Below are 20,724 nucleotides of genomic sequence, written 5' to 3'. Positions count from 1 at the left end.
TAGCGGCACTACATTATCTAATCTTTTGAATAAAAAAAAGCATTAAAGCTGTAGAATGATGTTGATGAAGCCAAACAGTTCTTGGTAGAGGACCCAGACTTTCAGATCACTGTATGTCATAATACTACAGGTGTGTTCGGTCTGACTGGAATTGTAATCCGTTAAAAAAAAATAAAAAGTGCAAAAATACAACAAGCCAAACCTCCAGTTTTTTTTTTTTTTACGTACTTAATCACAGAAATGTACTTTTAAAAAAAAAAATCTATCAACTACAGTTTGTCATATTCTTTAAAAACATTCAGGAATTCTTCTCGTTTTTTCTTATCAAAGTTTTTTTTTTGCTTTTTTTAAGTTTTTACTAGTTCCTTAGTTGGCTTAGTTTTGCCTGTGTAAACAACTGGGATACATTAAGTTAATGCAACTGTTTTTTTCCCCCCTCTGGAACATTGTCTCATGATACATTTCAGGCAGTGACAAAAAGAAACAGATTTTAATGTCACCAAGACATGCATTACGTATGGCTTCAAGTGCATCGATTAACAGTTTATGCAATGGCTTCTTGTTATATCATTGGCTTTTAGTTTTTCCAGTTTAGTACAGAGACTGTGACGTAAGAAAAAATAAAAGTGCGAGTTATGAAAACGCTCTGTAGAAAGACAGTCACTTTTTTTATGGATTAAGGCTTTTGAGGTTGTTATTGGCAGCTAAACCCTGAATTACTTATTAGCCATCTGATATTCTGAGGTACAAGGTTTCAGCTCCGACTCAAGCATGGTGACTGATTTCTTTTGACTAGGTCTGCCTTTCAAAAGAGCATCCACATATTGAATAATGCACCTATACAACAGCAATCAATACTGCCTTCCTACAGCATTTGTCATATTGTAGACGGAGAAAAGTCCCCATCCTCCTTGGTGGATGTGTCCGGTGTGGAATACAATCTCTTTCTGGTGATAATGCACTCTGGAAAACAAAACAAGAAACTATTAGGAGGGACATGACAAGATTTAAATCAATAAATACTTTAATTTATCACGTTTTATATATTCTGACTTACATTCATCCTCTGGTAAATCCAAATTTTCTAACGGCTCCTCTACTTCTTCATTTGCCTCCTCTTCACTGAAGCTCTCCTCTTCAGCTGCGGCCTCCTGCTGTCCTTCATCCCCCTCTGACACTTCCTCCTCGACATTAAGTGTCTCCTCCTCGAGCGTTGGCTCTTCCTGAACTTCCTCTCCTTCAGAAGCCTCCTCTTCTACGCTCTGTCGCTCTTCTTCCGTCTGTGTCATATCCACTTCTTCTTCTTCTTCTTCTTGCTCCATCTGCTCCTCCTCTACTGCCTCGCCTTCGTCTGCAGGAGCAGTCTCATCTGTCACAGAGTCCTCCTGCTCGACAGGTGCTTCCTGTGCAGCTGCCTCGCCTTCACTCCCCTCTCCTGCTTCTTCTGCCTCTGCCTCCTCGTCTACGTCCTCAGAAAGAGCCTCTCCACCGTCTTCTGCCTCTGCCTCTTCTTCTACATCTGCAGGAAGATCCTCTTCAACTTCATCTGCTTCTGCCTCGTCTTCAGCTGCAGGAGCTGCCTCGTCTTCAGCTGCAGGAGCCGCCTCTTCTTCAGCTGCAGGAGCCGCCTCTTCTTCAGCTGCAGGAGCCTCCTCATCTTCTGTTTCTGCAGGAGCCTCCTCATCTTCTGTCGCTGCAGGAGCTGCCTCTACTTCTTCAGCTGCAGGAGCCTCCTCATCTTCTGTTGCTGCAGGAGCCGCCTCTTCTTCTGTTGCTGCAGGAGCCGCCTCTTCTTCTGTTTCTGCAGGAGCCGCCTCATCTTCTGTCGCTGCAGGAGCCGCCTCTTCTTCTTCAGCTGCAGGCGCTGCCTCGTCTTCCTCTGTCTTTTCCTCAGGCTCAGCAAGAGGTTGAGTTACTTCCACCGGCTAATATGAGTAAAGCAATAAAACACTGTGTGTTAGTTCATATCAGAGTCAACACAGCAAATCGATCGCATATCTGCCATCTGGACATTGAGGTGCCTCGATAACAACACACAACACAAGGATCTATAGTGTGTGAATGAAGTGTAGATGCAAATCCACCAGAGAATGCATGGAAGGCAATTAACTCCTTCAAATTAATGAGATGAAAATCTTATTATGGTTCCCTATGGACACACGGTGAACAGAAATAGTAAAGAGACCATGTGCACTGACAGTATGTGTGTTAAGTCCTGTCAGGCAGGTTCTGCATAATCTAATGATATATTTTGTTTTTACATCGGTGACCTGTTTAGTTTCTTATTATATACAAAGACAAATCTGATTTAGTCTGGTGACAGACCTGTGAATCACCTCAAACATCTCCGCTTGGCTTGTGTGTAACCTGCTTTTGCTTTTGTATGCTGAGTTCTGATCCTGCAGGGTCGAACTTACTTTGAGCTGCTCCTCCACACTATCCTGCTGGAGCTGCTGGGACTGTTCCCTCTCGAGCAACCCTCTGAAAGACAGAAGACACTCAGAGTGAGTTTCAGGGTGGAAATATCAGTTTTTTGCTGTTATATTATTGGCAAAACACACACATAGCTTCATGTTTTTCTTTGAATCTGGCATGTGCAACAATACCCTGTGAACCACAGCTTCAAAGAGTGCCCACTTACATACAAAAGGAAGTTTTACGCAAAAGCACTCAGCTCCAAAAACCATCCATACAATAGGAATGTTTATACAGATCTGGGCAATCTTACAATGTGAGTATGAGGCCTGCAGACGCTGGCCACAGAGACGCAGACAGTGGCAGCCAACGGGGCTTTTGCAAAGTCAACATAAAGTTATGGTTCATAGGAGGTGAGCTATTTTCTCCACAGCTTCAAAAGCTGCTGCTTTTTCCACATCCTACCTGACAGAGGCCATCTCCAGTGTGCTGGCCTCAAGCTGAGCCTGGTAGGTGTCCACCTGCTCCTTCAGTCCGACCACCGCGGCAGCCTGCCCATCCAGGGTTGCACTCAGCGCGGCAACCTGTCCAGCTCTCTCCTCCAGTTTTGATTCGGCTTCTCCCAGGCTCCTTGACAAGACCTCGACCTTGCTGGACAGCTCAGAGCTCACCACGGCCAGATCCGCCACCTGAATCCTGACCCCCTCGAACTCCTCGCTCTTCCCTTTCAGCATTGTCTGCAGCTGGCTCAGTTGCTCCAGCGACACGGTGGCTTGCTGCATCTCTGCCAGGCGGGTTTTCATCTCGGTGTGGAGCGACAGCACCTGAGCGGGGAGGTCAGACGTCCTGAGTTGTTCAGCTGTAGCCAAGGCCATGCCTACCTGTTTCTGGGCCAGTTCATTAGACTCCTCCAGGGCATTCAGGCGGGTCTCCAGACTCTCTGAAATGTGCTGCTGAAACGAGACAGAAGTGATGTTGAGTCAAGAAGGCCACTTGGAGTGAGTGTCATTCAGACTTTTCAATAGTCTCTTAACCAGGGTATAAGTGGAAAAATGTATAACATGAATATTATGTAACATAACTTTGGAGATGCCAAGAAAGCTTTTATCTCAAACTCGTGTTTTTATGTTAGTTAACTCATAAAAACTAGATTTCTCCTACTGTTTCAGGGTATATAAATCCATAAAACAAAGCTTTTTTTAAATCACAAGCCTCTACACTGCTCAGCATTAGATCTATGGGCTGGTACAATCTGTTCATTCAATTCTTGTCCATCAATCTAATCTCTCCTTCTTCCATGACAGCTCCTCTAACTTGTCACACCAACTTATCGGAATCCAAGCAACCAATCAGACCGTATCAGATCAACCATATCAGGTCATGGAATGCATGGACGGCTCGGTAAAACTTTGCAAGAACTTACAGGAAGTGCATAATCGATTTGCGTAAAAGGAGCATTTGGTTGGTAAAACTTGCGCAAACCTGCCGACGGCAAACGTGAGTCACAGAAAACAGATTATTGCTCCTGATGGAAATATTTCTGTAACAAGACTGAGCTGGCTGCGCTTATTGTCCTGCAAGGTTTTTTGCCACATTGACTTGCCTGAACCAAAAGGTGGAGTTGCATGAGAAAGGAAAAGTTAAAGTAAAAAGAAAAAAAAAAGTCTTGCTCATGTCTTTAAAGTTGCCTGCAGCTATGTCAAACAGTTGGAATGCTATGAACTTCACAGGTAGAGGGAAACGTAGCCCAAAGCAGCCATGTTGCTCAGTTTGCAGTGACAGAACAGGGTCAGTTCACTCATTCTGACACATTAAACGTTAAATACGACAATTCTCTTAAAGTTTAAGCACTGATATCAACACTTTTATACATATTGCGTCACTTCAGATGAAACAATCATCACTCTGTTGCTCTCCAATCTTTCCGATGGCCTGTAAACCAGCCTCTGGTGTTCAGTATCAAAAATCACAGACTAATTTTAGCCCTGGCAGCACAACTGTCTTGTTTATTATTATTCTGGCAGCATCATCTCTGCACAGCTCTGGAAGCATGGTGGTGGTGGTGGTGGTGGTTGTTGACTGACTGGGCATTAGAACATAACATTTTCCACAGAGAACTCGCACGCTGAATAGATTTGCTGAATTTCAGTAAGTGATAGGGTCCCTGTTGTCAAGAATGATCCTACAAACCATGGCAGCTGTGCGATGTTAGAAATAGCAGCGTTTTGTACCCAGTGAGGCTCTTGGCATTTTGAAATCTGATAGAGGCCTGCAGGTCTTGACTTTCCTTACTTGTAACACTGGTCAGTGTGCACTGTTGGCATGTGGTGGGGCCTTCTTGTTTTGTAGAAGTGTTATACATGCATGAAAAGTGGATTCATGCAGGAGATCACAGGAGGCGTGTTGCACTGGTGGTGGCTCCAAACCCTGGTGATCAATCTTATCCTGACATAGGGGGCAAAGACAGCTCATTTATTGTATTAATCCCTTACCTTACTGCTTGACTGTCGCATTTCTTCGTGGGAAGACTGAAGTTTGACTATTTTCATCTGCATGCCCATGAGATTGTCTGTCAATTGACTTAAAGTTTGGTTCTGTTGGACACAGAACCATGCGCCGATGGCACCGCCGATCACAATCATCAGAAATAAAACCAAGAGGAGAGCGTGATTATTTCCTCCAGCGCGAACTTCAGTCTCCACAACATCATTTTTGAAAAAGTTCTCTTCTTGTTTGTGGTTGCTTTTCCCTTTCCGATGCTTGGCAGTCATTTCCCCCACCGTAACAAAAAAAGGACACAATGTTCTTGCAAGGCAGAGAGGTGATATGTGAAGCCTGGTGGGTCACACAAAAAAAAAAGCGTGCACAAGAAGTGTGAGCGGTGATTTACTTCAGATGAGTCCTTTAAGTGACGCTCCGGTTTCTATCACCGCTCAATAAAGAACCGAGAAGCTGCAGCGAGACGAGCGACGTCTTGATGAAAGTGGACGGAGCAGTGGATGAGAGACGTGGGGGGGGACAGGGAGGCGTGGACCGTAAGGTAGCCTGTTCGTCCATTCAGGAAGAGGGAGGAGAGAGGAGGCGGGTCCGCCACTGAGAGTGGATCAGGCTCCGTCACCATGTGCGCTGCTGTCATCTAATGGCAACTGCCGTGCGCTATTTTTTAACTGCAGCTGAGGGCAGAGCTGCACACTCTGTGCTGTAAAGCCACTCTGGGGATATGATGGCGTGTCATGGCAGAAAAAAAAACACGTGGCTTGACAAGATCCATGCACGGTGACTTTATTAATCACTTAACCTGAGAGTTTCTACTTGTTGTCCTTGGTCATGAGAGTGACGTATTCAGTGACATGCATGCACGGACTGTGGAAAAGACACTTTTTTTAAAATTAACTTTTTAAATTAAAGGTCACCTTCAGCTTCTAAGATGTGGACATCTTGACCTTTGCTGATTTTAAACAATCCACCTGAAATCTCCCCCTCACAAAGTTACTATACCAGATCTATTTAGAATATATAAATACCCTATCTAACATAAATTGATTAATAATCCTTAATTTATGGTTTAGATAGCATGAGAGTGTATTTTTTAGGATCTACACCACTTATTACATGTATTATATCTGGCTTGGGAACAGGAGGGTGGCCGGTTCAAGTCCCACATGGACCAAAAATATGGAAGGTGGACTGGTAGCTGGAGAGGTGCCAGTTCACCTCCTGGGCACTGCCGAGGTGCCCTTGAGCAAGGCACCGACTCCCCCCAACTGCTCACTGGGCGCTGGTCGGGCTGGCTGCCCATCACTCCACCATCTCTCTCCACATTTTTGCATGTCTATGCCGTTGTACTGCATGTGTGTGTGTCCGGGTAAAATGCATGTAAATAAAAAAACAGAGTGAAAAAAGAATTTCCCCATTGAGGGATTAATAAAGTATATCTTCTTCTTCTTCTTTCTTCTTCTTCATGACCTGTTTTACCTAAGACATGAAAACATAATAGCTATAATGATTTAAATATGTTTTACTGACAGTGAAAATGAGGACCACAGGCTGGAGTTGGAACCAGTTCACTGCAGGAAGGACTCAGCCTTTCGTACATGGGGAGTCCACCAGGACGGCCCATATTTATTTATTCACTTATTTGTTTATGAGTATTTTATCATCCACTTTGTATACTATGAGCCGCTGTAACAAGTGAATTTCCCCAGTGTAGGATTAATAAAGTATGTCTGATCTGATTTTATCTTATCTTATTTTATTAGTGGACCCACTCATTCGGGTCGTCCTAGGTCCGCCAATGCTCCACGTCTTTGCTGATATTTAGATTAACCAGGAGGTGGAAGAAGCAGTACATGGCAGCATCCAGTGCTGCATACGTTCGGCTTCAAAACAGCACTTGGGAAACTCGAAAAAGGCTCTGTCTATTCTTTATACTGTCGAAGTAACAAACCGCTGACTTCCTCCATGTCCTGGTTGACATTGGAGAAGTGGTTGAGGGTAAGCACCCAGTACCTGTGACAAGAATCACTATTTCTCATCCTCCCCCTGCTCAGTCCACCTTCTGACTTGGCTGCCTTCATTAATATCTGCTCAATACAGATGTCACACCAGGTGCCAGACCAATCATGGCTAGAGTAACGGACAACATGGTTCCCATGGGCAGTAACGCTTTTAAAGGTTTCCTTGTAAGCAGGCAAAGTTTCGAGTTGCTTCATGAGTTGACAGTATTGATGATGCCCCGCAGCTGCAAAGATGTCTAGCATCCTAGTGACAATGCAGGACAGGTGCCCGTTGTGGTCTGCAAGCCGTTGAGTTCTGATGAAAACAAGCTACCTGAAGACACCCACCTGTCAATCAAAGCGACCACGCTGTTAATTATGCATAACTTTGAGCCGTTATAGAATGTGAACGGGTAATTTATATAAAAATTCACCCTCAGTACAGTTGTCATTAACGGGGGAAATTAGCTATAGAGACCAAAACTGTTTTTTGTACCAGGCTGTAAACACGTCTGCTGTGAAAATGGGCCTTTGTGTAGCCTGTGGCTGTTCAAGAAACTGAATTACTTTATCTATCTTTATATTCAAAATAGAACTGCTTGCAGTTTAATGGGCTGGGTCTTAAAACGTGCAAAATGAAATGCATACACATAAACCTACAGCTGGGCAATTACATATACATGCCACACTCTCCCCTTCATTTCAAAAGGTACTTGCCTCATTAAAACTTCAACTCTGGTTTACACAGTTCCTTTAAATACACTCATACTGCAGCTTTAAGTGTGGGGTTCTTTTTAAAAAAAGGACTGCTAAAGCTGTAACTGAGTGTAACCATACAAAAGCAAACAGATCTTAATACTGAGCAAGAAAGTCAACAGAACAGACAGCCTGTGTGTGATCCGAGGAGGAAAACAGGTTGTGCTGCTTAAAATAGCTTGTGAGTAAATGGTGAGAAAAGTCTACACGAGTACTCGACAGTACAATCATTTTAAAATCAGGAATGCAAATGTTTCGTTTGAGAAATGATTTTATTTGCATTTTAGTGTCATTCCAATAAAACTCATATCTCATATATCATCTTTTTCCACCACATCCAGCGAGCACAACCACTTCAGGTATTATCATAGATATCCAAACTTTCAGATGAATACTGCGTATATTGTGGTAGCCTCTGCATCTTCACTCTGTATAGAAGAGAGATGACATGATGTAGCATCATTAAGTACGTTTCTTTTATTCTTTCTATCCTTGGAATTAAAACACAGGTGTGTTTCTTTCTCACCTCTGACACTGAGGACGGTGGAGCATTCAGCCCGTCCGAGGGCGTTCTCTGCAATGACAGTATACTCTCCCATGTCTTTGGGGCCTACGTGGAGAATTAACATGGAGCAAACTCCACAGGTGTTGGAGATGTAATAGTTGGTATTAGTATTTAGGCTGATGTGATTTCGATACCACGTGACACGAGGTTTGGGATTTCCCTTTACTGCGCAGCTCATGTAGCATTCATAGCCTGTGGGTGCAGTGTGAAGCTTCAAAGGCACAACGAAGGTCGGAGCACAGCGCAAATCGCAGTCCTTTCTGGTCGGTACACTCACCACAAACTTTTCTACAAGAAAGGAGTTACAGTCAGTCTCATGAAAAAAAGATTATTTGTTTTTTGTGGTTGTTTGAGATGCACAAACCCACCTTTCTTCTTCTCCATCCCCCAGGTTGGTGACTCTGAGGGGGCTGATACGCCCATGTCGTTTTTGGCATAGACGCGGAAATTATATTCCCTCCCATGCATGATATTGCAGACTGTGAACTTGTTATTGAAGAGTCTGTCAGCCACTGTGGTCCAAGTGCGTTTGGTAGAATCCAGCTTGGACACTGTATAGTGCAGGCGGTCATCACGCTTCTCATCAGGAGAAGGCTCCCAAATCACAGTCACTGTGCCAGGCACATTTTCCTCCAGTTCTACCAGTCCAGGAGGCTTTGGATCATCTGTAACCACAATCACTTTTACTGTCTGGCCCATTAACACATCTTTGTCCATGGCAAAAGAGAAACATATATCTTAATCTTAGTTTTACCTGTGACCCGAACCTCTGTGCTGAATGTCTCCTGTCCTGCGAGATTTTTCACCAAAATGGAGTAGATGCCAGAATCAGAGCGCTCAGACGAGGGGATCAGCAGCTGGGACGAGCCATCAGAGTTGCTGATAGTAACTCGCTTTGTCACTGGCACATTATCCTTGAGCCACATAATATCTGGCCGTGGGGAGGCCTGTAAACGAGAACATACAAGAGTATTATCCTTTGGGTTTCTCTTCTGTTTATTTGTGTGAAACCACATTTTACCTCAGTATCTCACCTCAAAGTTCACTGTGATCCTGACAGAGTTTCCTGCTCTCACTACTATGAAACTCTTCATCTTGTGGTTTGTGAACTTTGGCCTCACTAAAATAACAAACAAAAACAATAAAAAGTGCTTTGGTTAATATTTAACTCAAACACAGTCATGTCTTTTATGTATTTCTATGCCCAGAGTTACTGATTTTAAACTAATTTAATGTGGAACCATGACAATATTTCTGTGAACACATAAACATACAACATACTGTTTCCTTAAATTGATTTGTTGACATACCAGGTGAGGGCATTGCAAGGACATAGTTGGCCAGCTCCTCAGGAGCGCTCTCTCCTCCGTCATTAGTCGCAATCACTCTCACCCAATACGTGTCCATGGACTTAAGGCCTTTCACACTGAAGGAAGTCGTGATGATGGGGGTGGTATTACAACGGGACCATTCAATGCAGTCTGCCTGCCGAATCTCAACAAAATATCCTTTTGCTTCATCCTGTATCCCCGGTTTATCCTCAGGTTTGGTCCAAGTCAGGACCAAGTGGCTGTAAGAAGTTTCTGTCACCTTCAGGCTTGTAACTTTACCGGGAGGCTCTTGGGTACACAAATTTAGAAATATCACACCTTTAGTATCAACTTTAGTTTATCTTTTTAAGATACAGACGTGAATATATTTTCTGCAATGTATTGTTTATTGTTGAGTATATCATAAAAACAGTTGCAACACTTACTCTTGGGATCCCGTGCAAAAACAAACTCTGATGGGCTGCTAAATTCACCAGCTCCTGAGAGGTTTATGGCCGTAACTCTGAATTCATATTCCATACCTGCCACAACATCTTTCACTGCATATTTCTTCTCTGGAAGTGATTACAGACAACAAAACATCAGTGCGAGATCTCCGATGTCTTCAGATTGGACTAGAGTCAAATAAAAATGCAGACCTTTTATGAGTTCATCCATGGCATTGACAACAGTCCAGAGATTACTCCCCTTCTTGCGTTTCTCCAAAATATAACCGAGGATACGTGAACCACCTCGGTTACTTGGTGAATCCCAGGAAATGTTGACACAGTCGTCATAGGCACTGACCACCTTTGGAGGTGCTGGAGGGCCCGGAAAAGCTGAAACATGCAGAAACAGAGAGGCTGTGCTGGTAAAACTAAAAAAAAAAGTGAAGTATGCATGTAAACTGTAAATGTAAATGTTATTATTAACATCAATCCTGTGCTGAAACAGTCTTTTAATTAAAATATGTACTTTATTGAAGCAAAAGAGCATCTTTTTTGTTGCTCAAGTGTAGGAATTGGCACCTTTTTCTCTTACATCTTATCATCATATTTTCTGCTTTTGAGCTGATGATCAGGGGAAAAAAAACCCAACTTGAATTTGACAACAACGACTTGAATATATGTGTGTGTGTAGACTACAGCAACCAGATAACAACCAAGTTAGTCTAGTGGATATTGTAGAACAGCAGGGGGCAGTAATGACTCAGCTGATGGTAGGTACTGTAGGTCTGTTAACAGAGAGAAAAACACATTAACTTTTCCATTTGGATGCAGTGATATTAGACTATGTGAAAGATATATGACATACAGTGTGTTCACCAGTCCTCGCTTATATTTCTGCACGCCCCCTAATTAGCATAGGCCACACCCCTTTCTTTGTGCACACCTGTGCGGACTGTAATTGTTTGACTCCGGGTTTTGAATCACCCAGAGTAACAACTTGGGGAAATGAATTTTAAGTTTGGCTGAAGGGCAGACGGATTATTTTCGTTACAGGTCGACATAAACTTCTCTGAGTGATCTGGAAACGTCTTCAAAAAGGTGGTAAGTCTTATAAAAACGACTTGTGGGGGGTTTGCATAAATAATTAGCCTAAACACTGGTCACTTCATTAAGCACACCTGTTCAGTGTAATGAGCTCCAGCAGCTCTACTTTTACAAAGCGTTTACATAATGGCGTACCCATTAGGAGTACCTAATGAAGTGGTTATATAGTTAATTCTTTGCAGTGTTCCTAGTTGAACCCTTTGGTAGTTACCTAATCCAGTATTTTAATGAAGAAATGCACTTTGACATGTCACATCAGGCAAACTCACAAGTTTAATAATGACAGCTGCATTGCAATTAGAGGAAGTCCTGCTGTTGTGTGTGCTGGTTCACTGTCATTGTTACTGGGACATTAAAACTTACTGGGGTTTTCAGTTTTCAGCTATCCAAACTTTGTTACTCTTTTCCAGCTTGCAGCGAATAACTGGTTCTTGGAGCTTGGAGCAGACTTTTTCAGACTTGTCAAGGACGACTTTCAGCTCTGGCCAGCAATTCTGTGGAGTCCTTTTTAAAACTGGTGGGACTGATGGTCTGAATTGGACAACTCAGTGACTCTATAATCAAGCACCTCAATCAGTAAGTGCATTTCATTATTTCTTTGGATGCCGTGCCGAAACAAGGTCTGTGCTTGTTGTGCCTTTTTCTGCTGGCATTGTATTGGCTGTTGTGCCGTCATGAGGCATACATATATGAGCCTTACCGTCTGTAACAGATTCATAAATCGGAAACACAGTGAACATAGTGGTGTAGATCTCTTTTCAGATCTGGAAAGAAACATAGATGGCAATTTGGCAAAGTGTGATTTCATTGCTCAGTTGGCCTGAAGTCTTGAGATAGAAAGGACAGTGAGCAGGACTGTAGTGTTTGCTTAGTTTGGTGTTGTTTTTGTGGGTGGAAAAGAAACTATATAGTTTATCATGTTGTTGTTTTTACGAGTGACTGTCTAGATTACATCTTGGCGTCTCAGTGGTTAGCACTGTCCTCTCATAGCAATATTGTCTCAAGCTTTGAGCAGGCCTTTGTGTGTCGAATTATCTCCTTGTTTGTATCTGGTTTCTCCCACAGGCTAAAGACGTGCAGGCGTTGTTTGTCTATTTGTGTTTGGCCTATGATTGACTACCCCTTGAATCAACCTCTGAACTCTTGACTTAATAAGAACAGGGAATGTTTGGATACACACACATCATGAATAGTAGATAAAGAACTGAAGTGTTCGATTATGTTTAACAGACATTAAGCAAAGTAAAAGATTAGTAGATGGGTCTGTTTTCTAGTACGTCCCTGTACCAGTTTGGCGGCTCACCTAGTGTGCCGGCTTGCATTTCATCAGTCTCCATCATTTCGCTTGTGCCCTCCGCAGTCACTGCCTGGATACGGTAACAATATTTCCGGCCATGGTCCACGTCTGTATCGCGGTAGCTGGGATTTCCTTGGATTTCCCCTAATTTCTTCCAGGTGTTACGTCCCACTTGCTGTCGCTCCATTATGTAGTTAATCACTGGTGAGCCACCATCATCCTTTGGAGGCCTCCACCTAAATTCAATACATAAAGCTGAGCTCTCAATTACCTCTGCAGGACCCAGGGGTGGCGTGGGTTTGTCTGAAATGTCAAAAAGTCCCATTAAGAGTTTGAAAAGCCATCCTAAGTTTTTATATATATATATGAGAGGGCGACTAATGCATTTATATTAGGGAGACAGTATTTCCACTGAGAGATAATGATGGTAAAAATTTGACAGTTGAAATGCTGGCAGTGGAAGTACACTGAAATGTACTTCCAAAACACATCTTCAATGTGTCACGGTATCAAGTAGTACAAAAACCTCTTGTCTTTTTTTTTTTTCCCAGTCAATAGTGAGCTAGTTTGACAGCTGCGCTTGGAAAATAAGCACCTAAATCTGTTCAGGAACAGATGGGATCAATGAAATGTGGAACCCTCTTCACCTGGTAGAGAAAAGACTGGCCTGATTTTTTACCATTATGTGCATGAGCTATGAAGCATTTAAGGACACTGCTGTTTGCTGTTCTAAAGATTTTGCCAGAGCAAAATACCTCTCGCTGCACAAATCACACCCTCTGACATCTTCCATTCTCTTTTTCTTGAAGGAGTTGGATGTTAATGATTTCCTTTAAATTAGTCTGACATCTTTGTAGTGTTATATGTGGGTCATAAAAATGTGGGCGATAACGGATTTTCTTCTGAATTTCTGCTTTGTCCTTCGTTCACTCACCGAGCACAATTAGCTGTGAAATTGCCTCAATGAAGCCGTGTTCGTTCTTGAGCTTGATCTTGATCTCTCCTGTGTCCTTTCTCTGACACCTGCTCAGGAGCAAGCGGCTGTGACTCCCACATTTCTCTGTCTTTGTATTGTTGTCATCCTGGAGCTCTTCTCCCTCTTTGTACCACTGAATCTTTATGGGCTCATGGCCAACAAAATGCATTTTGAAGATGGCATTGTGCCCCACTTTAACTGTCACGGGCTCCGTGAAAGCACTGAGGTCGTCAGGGTAAAACCTCGGGGGATCTTAAAGGAAGACAGTTAGGTTATATATGGTTTATATGGTACTTAGCTGTGATCTGAAAATATGTGTTTGTCCTTTTTACAGTTAGACTGCAATATGAAAACATTATCTAGATAAATACTCAAACCTTTGACGTTGACCATCGCCTCTGTTTTACGACCGTCTGCCTCAAAACGATATTTCCCAGAGTGCTCTTCCTCGCACCTGATTATGACTAATTTATGGATTGCACCATCTTTAGTGATAGCGAAATTGTCATCTGGTGATATCTGATGGGGGAAAAAGCAGATGAAAATAAACAAACCGGGAAACCACAATCGTGAGTTAATTAGTTATTCAAATTAGCCACACTTTATGGCCCAAGCGGTTTTGTGTTCAGCTGTGTCGTCTTCCAAATGGGCCCAACGTATCTAAACATCTGCCAAATGTTTCAAGGACGTCCCAGATGAACACATAACATATGAAATCTGTGGAGTCACCATTGGTGGATAAGGGATTCCCCATCAAGAATGGGATAATCCAAATTCTTTTTGGGGGTATTGCATGATAAAGAGCAGGGATGTTCCAGACACACACGACAAAGCCAGACTTCACAAGTTACTCTGTTAGGTTACATACCCCGTATATCCTCTTACACACACTTGGGGCAGTTTGGTACATTGTCTGCATTTAAATGTCAGGTGACATGTTGGGATTCTACTAAAATGGGAAACATATGGACAATATCTTCCTGCTGGACAATAAAGAAAATGACTCTGTTCATGTTAGAATGGAGGAGATCACTGTCGAGCCTTTTAAAGTTTTGTAGGATAACTTAATACCTTATGCCTTTTGAGTTTGTATTCATCTCAAGCTGGCTCAACCTTGTGGCGTCAACAAAATGTAAATTACATGGCATCAGAGATGATGTTACAGAGGATAAGGTTAGAGCCTTCAGAGTCAGCATATGCCAGGCTGACAGGTATTTCATAATGTGATTGCTCGTTTCTCGCAGTTTAATGTCAATGTAATTTAACTTACTGTGGGTACAACTTTTGATTTGTTTCTAAAGTTGGTGTGTGAGCTGCACGGTAACTAAAAGGCGATCGATGATCTATCATTTATTTCCTTAAACCAGATGAACTAAACTGCAGGTGTGAAAGTGACCTCAGATTGCCAGACTGTCATAATCCACTTTTCTGACACAGACACAGAAATCAGGAACGGTATGAGCTTGACCTTTACGACTAACCTTTTTGCCGTCTCTGAACCAGACTCCCTCGCACTCTTCACTGCTGAGCTTACATGTCAACTCAGCAGTCTCATTGATGATAGCGCTGACGTCAGACAGACCACAGATGAAATGAACTCCTGGGTCTGATGAACATAACATAAAACAGTAACCTCAGACACTATCATTATTTTGACTTGCATCCAAAAGCAAACCTGTTTCACTGACAGGAAATATAGCTGATGTTAGAATAAATCTATCTTGTTTCCTTTGTGAAAATTGTGTAATTATTGTCATTTATTTCCAGATAGTTTTCAGTCTCTCTGGTTCTTACAGCATTTTCAAAACACCCATTTCTTATTTAATTTACTTTGTTTTGTTGACACAAAACCTCTCTAGCCAAATACAGATCTGTCAGGAACATTGTTATATAGCAAATGAAAGTGACAAAACAATTTGGTTTTGCAGTGTAGTTCTGCTCTTAGAGACTCCCTGCTGTGTCAAAACTGCAAACCAACATGAAATATGGGTAAAAACCAGCAAAGAATACCATTATCAGTTGCAGAGGAACTGCAGTGGGAGGTGATATTGTTTTGGGAAACTATCACTCACTAATTTTGAATTTTTGGGTAATATGGTCAAACCCACAGGTATACTTATACAGATTGACTTAGAGTAAAAAAGTTTTTTGTAAAGTAGTACTGAGGTAATAAATAAATAAATAGGTTATTTGATTACTGGAGGTGTCTAACTTAAGTCTTGAAGTTGACATGACTGTGAATCAGTCACAACAACTTTACTTTAAATTACTTACCAATCACTATGTCTTCTATCAGTGGGCCTTGTCTCTTACGCCTTGAATGTGTGGCAGAACCAGTTACATCTTCAGTCTCGTCACACTCATTGTGCTCTTCAGGACCTGAAGCTTCACCTTTTTTTAAATGTCAAAATATTCAATTTTTCACACACAGTAATTGACATTTGTTCAAAACGTATACAATAATACAACAGTTTCAGAGTGTGCACAAATTATGCTTACAGTTATACATTATGCAGGGTAATTAAACAAAATTTAAGTCACTTAGTAAACACATTACCCATGTATAGCTGAGAACAAACAGAAATCAGTGTAGATAAAGGTTGCCTTCCACTCGTGAAAGAACATGCTGTGACACAATATAAACTTCAAAAGAGCCAAAGCCCATACTCCCCCTCCCATGCAGTAATGCACCACTTGTGGTCTCTTACCATTGACTGCTTTCTGTGGCTGCTGGCTTTGCTTTGAACCACTCGAGCACTTGACCTGGCCAGTAGAGTCGTCATTCTCGTCGCTGTCACTTGCTTCATTGTCACTTAACAGCTCACCTGGATCTGTGTTAGAGCCACAGTTTTCAGGTAGTAAACACTTTGCTTTGTGCGGTGGGTTTTCAATATGTTCAAAGGACCCTTGTAGAGAGAGATGGGGAAAAAAAAAAAACCTTTCTCTTTATGATCCAAAAATAAACTAAGAGCAGAGCAATAAGGACTAGAGACTAGAGGACTACTGCAGTATGTAGTTGCTGCCGTTTTCATATCAGTGTGTTTAAAACAAAGTGCTGTTTACTGACATTTAAAACTATATCACATTAATTAAAGAGGAAAAAAAGCACTGTTAACAATGTTTCTGCTTAGTTTCTTCTCAGTACTCTACTACAACCCTGTTTACAACAACAACAAAAAAAAATAATTGGCCCGCTGTGTGAAATATTACTGGAAACAAATGATGTGCAAAAAGTTGAAACTTCATATTTTGCTGTTCCACCAGGTGTATGAGATTTGTGTTGCTGGCATCAAATTCAAATCATTTTCAGAAAACAATACAATTTCTCAGTTCCAGAATCATTTTCAAAGTTTTTCACATCATCACATTTCCATTTAACACAGTGTGCTAACTTGTTTGTCGTATACAAGTGTGATTAATCTGGAGGGTTAGTTATGGTGCATTTCCTCCATGCAGTCAGTTTGTTCCACTGTTGTTTCTCACCAGATGTTTGTTCTTTCCAGTGGACCTTCTTTTTGTGCCTTTGGCGTCTGACATGCCCAGAAGAATCTTTATTTCCATCCGTCACTTCATTTTGACTTGTGGCAAGTGTTTGAATCTGGTTTAACTCTACATCAACAGTTTTGCCATTGGATCCTGCACAACACGTTCGAAAGTATACTGTTTGTAAAATAAGTATGAGCTTTCAAACATTGGTATCAGTCACAACCATATTTATACAAATAGCCCATGTCTTTAAGAGCAGTACATTTTCTATGTGTTGTCTTACCAATTTCTCTATGTTTTGTCTTTTGATCGTGTTTCATGTATCTTGAATTATTGGCAGATCCAGTGAAGTCCTCACTGTCTTCAGGATATCCTTCTTCATTTGTATCTGTGGCATGTCAATGATAAAGCTTTAATCTCAGAGTGATGTTGATTAGTTTGGTTGTGCAGACTCTCTCTATAATCATTACATAAACACATAAACATGGGTGGGGAATAGCAGTACATTTTAATAGCTGCGGTCTTACCAATGTCTCTATGTTCTGTCTCTTGTCCATGTTTTATGTATCTTGAATTATTGGCAGATCCAAGAAAGTCCTCATTGTCTTCAGAATATCCTTCTTCAGTTGTATCTGTGGCATGTCAAATATAATAGTTCAGCTTTAATTTCTGAGCGATGTTGCTCATGTTTGTTGTGCAGAATCTCTCTGTGATCATTATCATAATTATAACTAACCATGACAAGAACAACAAATGTGCATAACATCTTTCTAGTGTTTGTTGCACAGAAGTGAGGCCCAGCTGGATTCTGTGCTAAATAAGTTAAACAGCTGATCTTTTTCCTTTTTTTCCCCCGTGATTCATCATTAATATTGATGATTCAGTCCAAGACGGTCACATTGTTCATACTCAGCAGCTTGCGTTTAGAAAACATAATGCAAATCACTACATGCCATCTTCTATAATGCAACCCAGACGCAACTGATCTTTTTTTAAAAACATTCAAATGTTTTTCTTTGTTTTGTTCTGTAACAAATAAAAAAAAAAAATTATTATTTTAGAATATGTACTCAGACTCCCTTACTACAGAGGTGTCACAGACAATGCAAGCCCTGTTATGTTATATAAACTAAAGAAAAGAAACAACAAATTGCACTAATAAAGGCAGTTTTTTCTGTCAGTACTTCATGATACAACATTACTGAAGTGTGACGAATTTTGAAGGGTAACTGAGGTACTTTTCCTCCATGCAGAAACAACAGGGAACCACGTCGGTTCCCTGTTGTTCCTTACCAGATGGATGTTCTTTCCATTGGACCTTCTTTTTGTGCCTTTGGCATCTGACAGATCCAGAAGAATCTTTATTTCCCTCAAAATCAGTCACTTCATTTTGACTTGCAGTAGGTGTTTGAATCTGGTTTAACTCTACATCAACACCTTTGGCACCGGATCCTGCACAGACAGAAGTATACTGTTTGTAAAATAAGTATGAGCTTTAACACATTTCAAACATTGATGTCAATAACAACGACATGATCAGTTTTCTACATGTTGTCTTACCTATTTCTCCATGTACTGTCTTTTGACCATGTTTTATGTATCTTGAATTACTGCCAGATCCAGTGAAGTCCTCATTGTCTTCAGAATATCCTTCTTCATTTGTATCTGTGTTTTGTCAATGATAATAAAATAATTCAGCTCTAATCTCAGTGACATTCAGTCCTAATAATTTATCTCCCTCTCTTCCATTCTTAAAACAACAAACGCATCATAAACATGAATTTGAACCACCGCTGACTACTCACTGCAGTGCTGTTGGTGTTGATGCATTGTCTGGCATGGATTGACTTTACCTGTTACCTTGTCAAAATCCACTTGACCCGATTTAGTGTGTTTGTTGTTCTTGGGCTCCTCCGCTCTCAGTTTCACTTCTGGTTTCGTTACACGCTTTGATACATTTAATGCTCCTGTGCCGTCTCCTCTTGAGTTTTTGATCTCTGCTTCTCCTCCGCTCCCTGGTGACTCGGGCGGGGTGCTGGCTTTTGTGGCATTAGGCTTATCCTTAAACGCTCTGCTGCTTTTACCCGGTCCAATGGCTGCACTTATTTCACCATCTCTCCCACTGGTGGTTAATGCCTTTACGACTTTCGGTTGTCCTTCTTTGTGTTTTGCTTTTACTGATGCTAAAATCCTCTCCATCGCCTCTTGGTTTTTTATTTGCTGCTCTCTGGCCACTTTCTCAAGGTCAGTCCGTGCTCCGACAGTTAAGGCAGTTTTACGAGCTATCTTCTTACCACCTGATGAAGGGTCTCTCTTAGCTTAGAGAATATGAAACACAATATACATGACACATGGCTCACATTTATTTGCAAAAATCATCACTCATAATTACGGCAGCAATTAGGAATCTCTTCAGCACACACTGACAGATTGATTATTGGAGCATTATACATTAAGGTGTTACCTTCGACAACCAGCCAGGCACTGCAGGACGTAATCCCAGCCACAGCTGAATAGATGCCTTTGTCCTGCCGCTTGCAGTCCTTGATCACCAGCCTGTGGATCAGTTTGTGGTCTGACACACTTATGCTGTATTTCTCTCCATCCTCAAGGACGCTGCCTTTACCCATCCATGTGATTTTGGGTAGTGGGTGTGTCAGGACACACTCAAAGAGGGCATTCTCTCTTTCTTGAACTTTAAGCTCCTGAATTTTGATAACAAAGTCCACATTGGAAACTGAAAGCAATGCAAAGAAGTCAAGGCTGAGTTTGACATCAGAGATACAATTAATAAGAGAGCTGTGTAGATGTATAGACCCATGCAAATGTGTGTGTGTGTGTGTGTGTGTGTGTGTGTGTGTATAATCTCTGAACCAGAGAGATTACGTCTATTCATAAAAACTGGAACCAACCACAGTCACCTTTTCCCTAAGTCATTTAGCTAAAGCACAAAGTGACATCATTAGAGATTAAGAGAAGAAGTAAATTACTGTATAGTACTGTCCTTCTTTTGAGTGTCTGAGAGACAGCAGTATGTGTCAGTAATCTCACCATTATGATTGGACCTTGAAAATTATTATTGCCAGAGAAAGTTTCTTTTTTTCTGATTTATTTATTTTTATGAACCTACGTTTAAAGTCTGCAGGAAGGAAGTTGACCTCTTCACCATCCATCTCATTGAGCCCTGTCTTGTTTTGCATCGGGCTCTTGGTACTTAAATCCTTTGTCCTCCCAGCACTGACAAGGCCACGTTTCTCTGAATCTTCATCATAGGGTATCACATTATCCTACCAAGTACAGCAAAATAAAAAATCATTCTGATGATGGAAAAGATCTTCTCAATTCACTGTATATTGTGCATTGTGTTTAAAAGGATAGCTCTGATTTAAAAAATAAACAAGGAAGTTGAGTTCTCTCTAAATCTTGAAATACTCCCTATATAAGAGATGCTCAATTTATTCTACAGTGATATTTACTTCAATAAAATGGTGGAGGGTAAACATAACATGCTATATAAGGAATAGGGAATGATTATAGACACAGTTAATATAATTTAACTCAACAGCTAAAGAGATGTTCGCCTGTCTTAGTGTGCATATTTATTCAAGCTCTAATTAAAAACAGTCGTCTTTTTTAAAACATAATTATATCTGTTTCTGATTGACAAGAGATGGAAACGTGTTGATTGAGATGTGAGTGAAAGAGGCAGAGTTAATGTGATGAAATGAGCAGAAAATGGATAATACATTTTTCAGATGCAGTTCTAATTTTAACTGCATTCGTGCGTTGTAAGTTATTACAACGCACAATATGTTTGAATATTCAGAATGAGCATGACTTTAATCGGTGCCAGATGTCTTTAGTGAAATT

General features: G+C 41.3%; 2 protein-coding genes and 1 long non-coding RNA gene across 9 annotated transcripts; 1 reads left to right on the top strand and 2 right to left on the bottom strand.

Moving 5' to 3' along the window:
* On the bottom strand, positions 1 to 5,494 carry LOC104927446 (retinitis pigmentosa 1-like 1 protein). 4 transcript variants are annotated; one of them, XM_027288833.1, is made up of 6 exons: positions 4,908 to 5,493; positions 2,881 to 3,368; positions 2,418 to 2,481; positions 1,605 to 1,925; positions 1,058 to 1,556; positions 1 to 963 (listed from the first exon to the last, which is right to left on the bottom strand). In XM_027288833.1, coding segments are annotated over exons 1-6 (1,653 nt in total). In that variant the 5' UTR covers positions 5,187 to 5,493; the 3' UTR covers positions 1 to 961. The 4 variants fall into 4 exon arrangements, with proteins under 4 accessions (XP_027144634.1, XP_027144635.1, XP_019129828.2 ...); XM_027288834.1 differs by having other exon boundaries at positions 1,058 to 1,787; positions 1,842 to 1,925; positions 4,908 to 5,492; XM_019274283.2 differs by having other exon boundaries at positions 1,058 to 1,925; positions 2,881 to 3,365; positions 4,908 to 5,494.
* Positions 5,495 to 7,979: 2,485 nt separating this feature from the next.
* LOC104927450 (immunoglobulin-like and fibronectin type III domain-containing protein 1) lies at positions 7,980 to 20,107 on the bottom strand. Of its 2 annotated transcripts, XM_019265439.2 has the most exons (22): positions 19,985 to 20,107; positions 19,319 to 19,591; positions 18,708 to 19,172; positions 18,415 to 18,519; positions 18,148 to 18,306; positions 17,382 to 17,486; positions 17,138 to 17,242; positions 16,852 to 17,004; positions 16,077 to 16,274; positions 15,643 to 15,759; positions 14,850 to 14,974; positions 13,746 to 13,887; positions 13,327 to 13,620; positions 12,399 to 12,695; positions 10,202 to 10,381; positions 9,989 to 10,117; positions 9,543 to 9,851; positions 9,267 to 9,352; positions 8,987 to 9,179; positions 8,601 to 8,897; positions 8,194 to 8,520; positions 7,980 to 8,095 (listed from the first exon to the last, which is right to left on the bottom strand). In XM_019265439.2, exons 1-22 carry the CDS (start codon positions 20,052 to 20,054, stop codon positions 8,091 to 8,093), a joined length of 4,134 nt encoding a protein of 1,377 aa, XP_019120984.2. In that variant the 5' UTR covers positions 20,055 to 20,107; the 3' UTR covers positions 7,980 to 8,090. The 2 variants fall into 2 exon arrangements, with proteins under 2 accessions (XP_019120984.2, XP_027144118.1); XM_027288317.1 differs by lacking the exon at positions 7,980 to 8,095 and having other exon boundaries at positions 8,333 to 8,515.
* Positions 10,929 to 18,223, top strand: LOC113747692 (uncharacterized). Of its 3 annotated transcripts, none has more exons than XR_003463796.1 (3): positions 10,929 to 11,092; positions 11,506 to 11,671; positions 18,151 to 18,223. It is a non-coding gene; the product is annotated as an uncharacterized LOC113747692 (long non-coding RNA). The 3 variants fall into 3 exon arrangements; XR_003463795.1 differs by lacking the exon at positions 18,151 to 18,223 and adding an exon at positions 16,855 to 17,056; XR_003463794.1 differs by lacking the exon at positions 18,151 to 18,223 and adding an exon at positions 16,872 to 16,982.
* Positions 20,108 to 20,724: the final 617 nt, after the last annotated feature.

The sequence above is a fragment of the Larimichthys crocea genome, chromosome XV (genome assembly GCF_000972845.2).
Source record: "Larimichthys crocea isolate SSNF chromosome XV, L_crocea_2.0, whole genome shotgun sequence".
Lineage (NCBI taxonomy): Eukaryota > Metazoa > Chordata > Actinopteri > Sciaenidae > Larimichthys > Larimichthys crocea.
This window is presented reverse-complemented; position numbering and strand designations above follow the sequence as displayed.